Here is an 8,769-nt window from a genome sequence, read left to right as displayed (position 1 = left end):
GATAAATCCCCATGATTAAAAATATTGTTCCATACTTTTTAAAATATATATGTATAACTTATATACTAATTTTATTTATAGTAATAATATTAATAATTTAAAACAAACTTATAAATTTACTAACTTTTATGAATTTAAATTTAAATAATGTAAGATGTATAATAAAATAAATGTGAAATAATAAAGAAAAGCATCGTCCAATGATATGATTTCTAGCGAAAGTGTTTAACTTGAATAAGATAAATGTTTTAATGGATATATTATTTACGAACCATTTGTTTATAACTAACCATAACAATATAACCGGTGAACCAACGGACAAATGGTGACTGTACAATCAGCCTTCCGCCTATCTGCGTTCAAAAAAATGCGGGAAATGTGATGGCATCACTACCACCTGAAACCCCAATATCATTCCATACTTCATACAAAGATGTTTCCCGATCTCACCAACGCTGGCTGAATTTCAAGCATTTCTCGCTGGTGAGCAATTCACGATGGCAACGCAGAGAAGCGTGGTCTGCCCCGAAAATGAAGGCCTGGCGATGTTTTTGTTCGAAAAATGGGACGAAATGGCCAAGAAGGACACCTACACGGATCGTTTGGATGCAACTTTGTCAAAAGCTTACCGGAATCTCTGCGACCACAAGGAGCCCATCTACGACCTCAAAGATGCCAGCAAGATTAAGTCCGCACATTCATTTTCTTTCTACATTTTTTATGTCATGGGTTTAGGGTTTTGATTAGGGTTTCAAGTGGTTTTGTTTGTCGGTTGTTTTCAGAGGCATTGGAAATTGGACGCTGAAGCTGCTAAAGGAGTACTTCAAGAACGACGAGGAAGCGTATCCTTCCAGTCAAGAAGCCTCGGAGCCGACAGGTGAGGTTTTAGTCTAATTGTTAAAGGGAAATTGTGCCTTGAATATTTTGAAATGGAGTTTTGGTGCCGGTGTGGATCTCTCAATCCATGGTAAGAAGGTGGATGCTAATAAGCACTGATTTGGATTGAAGGCCTGAGGTCGTCGGGCTCAAATTTAAAATCATGCCATTTGGATGGGGCAGGGCGCAGTGAGAATGGAACCTAATGAATCCCTTAGTAGTCCCTATCCACGAGGCACCACAAGTAGTCCATTTCCACTGGCGAGAAAGCCCTCATAGGGCAAACCACTGAATCAAATTCATTTTTCTCCAGTCAAGTTGTTGCAACAGGGGGTTACTCTTATGTCAAAACCCCCGGCTTCTTCTTTCGGCCTCATGAGAGATTCAACTTTGGTGTGTGGCCTGACATGCTGCCATCTTAACTATTAGTCACAACACCATTGGCAATTAGATAAATATTTAAAGTGGATTGCATTTTATTGAAGCTTATGTAATGACGTAGTTCCCAGCTTCAGAAGTTCAATTGTAAAACAATACTGGCATTTTTAAAGACATTGTTTTATCTTTATTGGAGGTTTTTCATGTATCTGTCGTGATAGTAAAACTCTCCTTTTAAACAAATTATCTAAAACCAATGGACTACAAAACATCAGGCAGTTATAACTTTTCCGTTAGTTTTCTGCAGTGAAGAAGAGAAGGGGTTCTGGTAGATATCTCCCTCAAAAGGGCTCAGCGCCATATGCAATTCTGATCACTCTTTACAGGTGAAAGAAGCTGTTAGACTGGCAAATTGGAAATTCATGTTTTTGGGCAGTAAACATACTTTGGTGCATTTGACAGTATGAATGCATTACATTGGTGTACAGCGGATTGCCTGAAAACGGCAGTGATACAAATAATCCAGCAGCTTTTCATTCTTATTTTGCTTGTGGTGGAGAGGATTTACAAATTTCTCTGTGGTTGACAGACTAACTCAAAATGAGAAGGAGTTTATGCTGAAGCAGGAGCTTATTGATGCAGCTGAAGCTAGTGGGCTTTCCAGAATGCCTATTGGGTGACTATTCTTAACTTGACCTCATTCAAATTTGTACTATAAGTTTCTTGTGTCTGCATATGTTCTGACACTAAAGAGACTAAGTGAACATTAATAACTGCTCATGCTAATCATAATGTTCAGTATCTGCCATCAGGCCATCAAAAAGTGGTGCGCCACCTGGAAGGTTCGGAAACTCGTTCAAAGATTGGTATTCTGGGTGGAACTCCATGAAGACATTGATATCAAAAGGACTAGTTGTGAAATCAAGCTGCCCAGCAAAGTAAGGGAATGGTTTTGGCACGTTAGGTGTTTTTTTTCTTGTTAGCCAAATCTATATTTTCATTTTTTCTCTTTGTTGTAATTGGGGATATTTACTTCCATGTTTATGATTTCACATTCACTTTTTCAAGATGGAATCTTTGGTAGGGTGTATTGTCTTGAACGTTTAATGATGAAATGCTTGCTTCTGATGCCGAGTTTGCTTCTCAGTGCTCCTTTTCTTTCTGCTGTCACAAGTACAACATGATTTCTGATATACAATTCTCTTATGACGTGTGATAAGAAGATTCAACACTGTTTCAATGTATCCCCTTTCTTTGATTCCTGTCTCTGATAGTATTATTTTTACTGTCTCAGAAATGGCTATTCCCAAACCACCTTAAAGAGCTAGAGAGCTTGCCCTTGTCTTGATGATTGACTTTGGGTACTGAGATAGGTGCTTTTACTTGATGCTAGCCTGGTCCCCACACCTAGGTAATTTGTTTTTAATTTATCTCATCTTATAACATCTGTCACAACATGATTTCTTATTTGAAGTTCACTTATGCTCCATGATAAGAAGATTCAAGACAGTTTCGGTATATTTCCTTTGTGCTATGCTTTCTGTGGTAGTGATATTTTAGCTGTCTCAGAAATGACTATTCTCAGAACCACCCGAAAGAAAGACATCTAGAGAACTGGCCCTTCATGTCTCAATGATTGGTTTTGGATGCTGAGTTAAGTGCTTTTACTCGGCACTTAGATTGGCTTTCACACCTAGGTTATTTGTTATCTCATCTGTTTTGAGCTTGGTAAGTGGGAAGGACAATCAATTTTTTGCCCTTCCTGTCTTGCTGATTGATTTTGGATGCTGAGTTAGGTGCTTTTACTCAGTGTTAGCCTGCCCCTCACGCCTAGGTTATTTATTATCTCTTCTACTTTCAGTTTGGGAAGTGGGAAGCACAATGTTTTTTTGCTGGGTACTTGTTAACTTATTTGAATGCATGTTTATATTATTTTTAATCAAACATTTCACATCCATTTTCTAGGACACTGAAAGTTACACAGTTATGCATGAGGTCACTGAACTTGACTACTATGATATATTATGATATTTTTTAGTCAATTTCTTTTCTAGGTTATAATGGCCACTTTTCTTCAACTCTTATTTAACCTCAGTCAAGGTTACTCTCTATTATTTTAAGCTCATGATTGAACCCCTGATGATGAGTGAAGTATCCACTCAAATGTTGGGGCATTTCAATACTAACACAGTTTAGATCCATAAAATCTACCATAAATATGAACTCATTGCTAGCTATATACAATATAGTTCCCATAATTTTGTGGACGAGAATGTCAACCAATGTGCAATAGAAGTAAACATGGCTAGCAATCGGCTCTCTTTGGCATGTCTCATGAGTCATCTACACAATATTGATCATGGCATGTCTCATGAATCATGCTATCATGTTAAAATTGACAACTATGGCCAAACTCCATGTGGGTCACCTTATTTATGGCAGCTGATATTTTTCTTGGATTCCTCTCACTGAGAGGTGTAGGATCAGTGTTGCGGGGGAGCGCCCCCCCCCCCTCGAACCCGCTCCCGAAGCGCGCTCCGGGCCAGAGCGGCTCGGGAGCGGGTCGGGAGCGCGCTCCCCAAATCGCTCCCGGACGGGAGCGATTTTCGGGAGCGCGCTCCCGGAGCGCTTTTTAATGCTCGGGAGCGATCGCTCCCTGATCGCTCCTGGGCATTAAAAAACGCTCCGGGAGCGAATTTTAAAAAACCGGGAGCGGTTCGGCGGAAAAAAATTCCGCCGGACCCGAAAAAACAAAAAAATTTAACTAATTTTTTTTGGTTTATAAGCCCAATGGGCCAAAAAAAAATCATTTCAATGAGATTGAGCTTGAGCTTGAGAGCTGAGGAAGAGCAAAGGAGCAAGGAGCAAGAGCTGAGGAGCAAGGAGCCAGAGCTGAGGAGCGAGGAGCAAGTGCCAAGGAGCGAGGAGGAAGCTTGCAGAGGTAAGTAACTTAATCATTTAGTTAGTTTAGCTGGTTAGGTAGTTAATTTGGTTAGTTTCATTTACCTGTTTGAGTTTAAAGATCATTAATTTAAATTAAATTAATAAATTAAATGAATTAATCCCAATAAACCAAATTAATTTGCAGATTCAAGACTCAAACCCTACAAACATCAAACACGATGGACCTGAGGATTTTTATTGGCATTTTCCTCTTCCTGGTCCCCTTTCTGGTTATTATGGTGGTGGAGAGTAGGAAACGGAGGGGGCCTGAAACTGAAGAGGTGGATGAAGAAGCCGGAGGAAGTCAAATGGGTGAAAACCCCAGTGAGGAGGATGTGGAGGAGGGTGAACATGAGGGTCAAAAAACTAAACAAGACCAAACTCCATTGTGGAAATATGTTCACAGGGTTGAAACAGGGAGAGGGGGTGGAACCACTAAATTTCATTGCCCCCATTGCAACACTGACTACACAGGCTCATACACCCGTGCTAGAAGACACCTCTGCGGGAAAAGGCCATGGGATGGAGAGAAACAAATAGGAATCAAAACTTGTGACAAGGTGTCAACAGCAGATAGAGCCAAATACATAAAGGAAGAGGAGGACGCCCAATACAGAGCAAAAAGATCAAGGGGTTTCTTTGAACCAAGCTCACAAAGAACTCCTTCAGCATCCTCCCAAGGCAGTGGATATGGACATGGAGGCACAGGGTCATCATCTTTACGCCGTAGAACCATATCAGATTTCCTTGATGAGGGGTGTAGGAATGATGTGGATTCAAAAGTTTACAGGTTCCTCTATGCATGTGGGATACCATTCAATGTTCTACGCTCACCTTATTGGCACGAAATGGTTTCTGCCATAAATGATGCCCCTAAAGGATACAAGAGCCCTGGGTATGACAAGGCAAGAACTGTTGGCCTTGATCATGAAAAAGCAAAAATATCACATTCTTCGAATAAAATGACAAGTTCTTGGACTGACAATGGGGTGTCCATTGTATCTGATGGATGGACAAATGTAAAAGGCAAGCCATTGATAAGTGTTCTTGCCGTGTCTGTTAGTGGTCCCATCTTTCTAGCTGCACATGATTACTCAGACAAGTTCAAGACCGCTATCAACATTGCAGAAGCATTGCTTGAAACAATTGAGCGTATTGGCCCATACAATGTCATCCAAGTCATCACTGATAATGCTCCTAATTGTAAGGCAGCGGGAGCAATTATTGAGGATAAATACCCGAACATATTTTGGTCTGGATGTTTGGTTCACACATTGAACCTTCTGTTGCATGATATTGTCAAAAACAAAAATGAACAATACCAATGGATTGGTGATTTGTACAAGAAAGGAAAAAAAATGATAAAATTTATTACAAATCATAGCAATACCCATGGCCTTTTCCGCAGTCACTCGAGATTGGAGTTGCTGAAGATTGCGAGGACTAGATTTGGTAGCTATTACCTCACCTTCAGGCGCCTTTTGAAGGTAAGAGAGGCATTAGCTAGCATGGTATCAAGTCCACATTGGTAGGTGTTAAAGGAAAGGGCTACAAATGTCGCTGACATTGCAGGTTTTGAAACGGTGGAGGAGGCCGCTCTTGATGGGCAGTTTTGGACAACTGTGAGACAGGTATTGGATTTCACCAAGCCAATTTATAACATGATTCGGTTTGCAGATACAGACAAACCAGTGATTGGCGAGGTGTATGAGCAAATGGATACCATGTTGGGGGAAATAAAAGACATTGTTCATAACAAAGATCCCGACCTGTACAAACTGATTCACGATTGTGTGTGTGAACGGTGGAATAGGCTTAACCTTCCACTACATTGCTTGGCGTATATCCTTACGCCAAAATACTACTCAGATTCTTGGTTGGGCAAACCTGCAGCAGGGGGTGGTGTTAGGACCAAACTCCATTTAGATCGAGAGGTAACTAGAGGATATCTGGAAGCATTAGAAAAGTTGGTGCCTGACAGGGAGGAATGTGCAGCTGTGCGCCTTGAAATAGGCAGATACTTCACTGGCAGTGGTTTGTATGGTAACTTCCATGCAATGGGTGACAAAGATAAATTTGATTCTCTCACATGGTGGGAAACATATGGCGGCCACGAACTTTTGCGAAAATTGGCAATAAAAGTTCTTTCACAGGTTGTAAATTCTTCTTCTGCAGAGAGGTGTTGGAGCACCTACAGTTATATACATAATGTGAAAAGAAACAGGCTCAACGAAAACCGAGCAGAAAGCTTGGTTTATGTGCACTACAACTTGAGGTTGTTGAGCCATTACTGTGATCGGGCTAATGAAGATCCCACATATAAAATTTGGGACAATCACCCTGAGGACGACAATTTGGAGGATGGCATTCTACATATGGAAGAACTAGAAGAGGAGCTTGTACGGGATGAAGCTGAAGCAGCTGCAGCAGCCATGCCACCTCCACCTCCACCATCCAGTAGCAGTTCTCGGGGCCCGAGTCTTGTTCCATTGCTGTCGCCACCTCCATCGACACCCTCGCGTGGAGGCTCTAGTTCTGGTCGTCGGTCTGGGCGGGAGACTCCTAGAAGACCACCAAGACCTACTTATACTCCTGGAGACTCTCGTGGCAAGGGCCACTTGTAGATTTACAGTTTACTTGTCTTTTTTAGTTTCTATTAGACTTGTCACTTTAGTTTTCATAACTGTTCAGTGTTGAGTTTTGAGTCCTTGACTCTTGACTCTTGACTCTTTCATATCATTATGACATTATGATATTTTTTGTAAACATTATATCACTGTGACAATGAAAATTTGAAGTTTGAAGTTGGGCCTTGGGAATTATAACTCATTGGTAATGATTGTGAATTATGAATATGATGCTTTGTGAAAGACTAAAGTTGTTTCATTTCATCTCATTATTCATGTTTCATTTTATAAATTTTTAACATTTCATATCATGTTAACAGTTAGAAGTTAGGACTTAGAAATATCTTCGATATTACTTCTTGTAATGGTTAAACTTGGCTTACAAGTACAACTTGTTACTTTGGTGATCAATGATGATAAATGTTATTGAATTTTCAATTCTGAAAGCTTTCAACTTCAATGTATCAACTTCATGTTATGTTGCAGTTGTAATATGTATTTTACTAACTTGTGGACATGGTTGATGACGATTATAATTTCTAGATGATTGATGTGATATATGGTTCAATGATCAATTTATGTTTTTTTTATGTTTTTATGTCTATTTCATCATTCTACATGTTTTTGTTGACATATATGTATCAAAAATTAAAAAATATAAAAAATATATATATTTTTTAAAAATCGCTCCCCGATTCGCTCCCAAACCGGGAGCTTCTGAAAATGGTCGCTCCCGCTCCCGCTTCCGCTCCCGCTCCCCGCTCCCGCTCCCGCTCCCAAGTAACATTGTGTAGGATTGATTTAACGATCTTCCGATTCCGACATGTATTCATGGAGATATGAATTTATTTGTATCCTTGACAATTTGTCAAGGTCGGCCAGCAAGCAAAACAATGTTTTTCATCCCCAGGTTATCCTCAACGTTTCATATAAAAGGACACCTTGTGGCATTATTCCCCTCATCTCATCTCACATTCTTCTCTCTCGTATGCATTAGAGGAGCAACTCTCTCACACGTGTGGCTGAAAGGAGGACGCAGATTCTGGTTAGGGCAGTGTTGACTTGGGTTGACCGAGCTGCAGGTGGGCAGATTTGACAGCATTGACCAGTGTGGAGTCTTCTTTGACTGCGGATTGGGTTGGGCAGCCTCTCTTGGGCAGGCCACATTTTTGGACAACTCTGTTGACCTGTTTTGACCACACTTTGACCAATGTTGACTGTCAAAGGTTGACTGCAGATCTGTCCTAGCGTTGACTGAAGTTTGACTAGATACTTCAGACTGTTTTTGGGCTGCCTATTCTTGCTGTTGGAGGCCAAGTTGACTGAGGTTGACTAGAGGTCAAATATGACCTGTTTGACCAGCCTTGACTTTGTTGGTTAGGGTTTTGTTGTTGCTGTCATAAAATTACAGATTTGTATAATTGTACTATCTCTCTCTCTCTCTTCTAAATTATTGAAGAATATAAGAAGAATTGATCAAGGGTTTCCTCGCATTGGGGTTTATGCCTCGCTGGTGCCACATCTTGTGCCCTCTTGTTTTGGCTTATCTTCCACAGTTTATATTTATGTTCTATCTGCATTTTACAATCATGTTAATGTGATTGCTATTTTGGAAATTGATATTGGGCTAATAAGAAAATTTGAAGTAAATTGCTCTTAAGCATATAGAACATACCATAATTTAACATGGTATCAGAGCTGAGGTGAAGACAAAGCCCAATCAAGAGTGAAAGAGCAATCACCGAAGATAGTTGGGAAGGACAAAAGGCTTCATGGGTTCCTCATCCCACTTCCCGACCGAAAACAAGTTTCGTGAGAAGTCTGACTATCACGGATGGAAGATGTCTCTTGATTTGACATTGGAAGAACAAGTGTTGGACTATGTGAAGGGTAAAATCCCAAAGCCTCTATCCAATGCATTGACTGCTACAAAAAACAAGTACAC

General features: G+C 40.4%; 1 protein-coding gene across 2 annotated transcripts in view; it reads left to right on the top strand.

Annotated features, from left to right (window-relative positions):
* Nucleotides 1–300: 300 nt before the first annotated feature.
* The window catches only part of MUS81 (Restriction endonuclease, type II-like superfamily protein), a 78,764-nt gene continuing 70,295 nt past the window's right edge, over nucleotides 301–8,769 (top strand). The window contains exons 1-5 of one of the 2 annotated variants that reach the window (XM_089424588.1): nucleotides 301–688; nucleotides 783–877; nucleotides 1,562–1,640; nucleotides 1,844–1,930; nucleotides 2,067–2,192. In XM_089424588.1, the coding sequence (XP_089280714.1) occupies nucleotides 498–688; nucleotides 783–877; nucleotides 1,562–1,640; nucleotides 1,844–1,930; nucleotides 2,067–2,192 (578 nt within the window). In that variant the 5' untranslated portion in view covers nucleotides 301–497. Of the gene's footprint in view, nucleotides 689–782; nucleotides 878–1,556; nucleotides 1,641–1,843; nucleotides 1,931–2,053; nucleotides 2,193–8,769 lie in introns of those variants that run through there. The other variant, XM_089424590.1, reaches the window with a different exon arrangement.

This window comes from Pinus tabuliformis, chromosome 4_2 (assembly GCF_031772625.1).
Source record: "Pinus tabuliformis cultivar Carrire ecotype Pingquan chromosome 4_2, CPIR1, whole genome shotgun sequence".
NCBI lineage: Eukaryota > Viridiplantae > Streptophyta > Pinopsida > Pinales > Pinaceae > Pinus > Pinus tabuliformis.
This window is presented reverse-complemented; position numbering and strand designations above follow the sequence as displayed.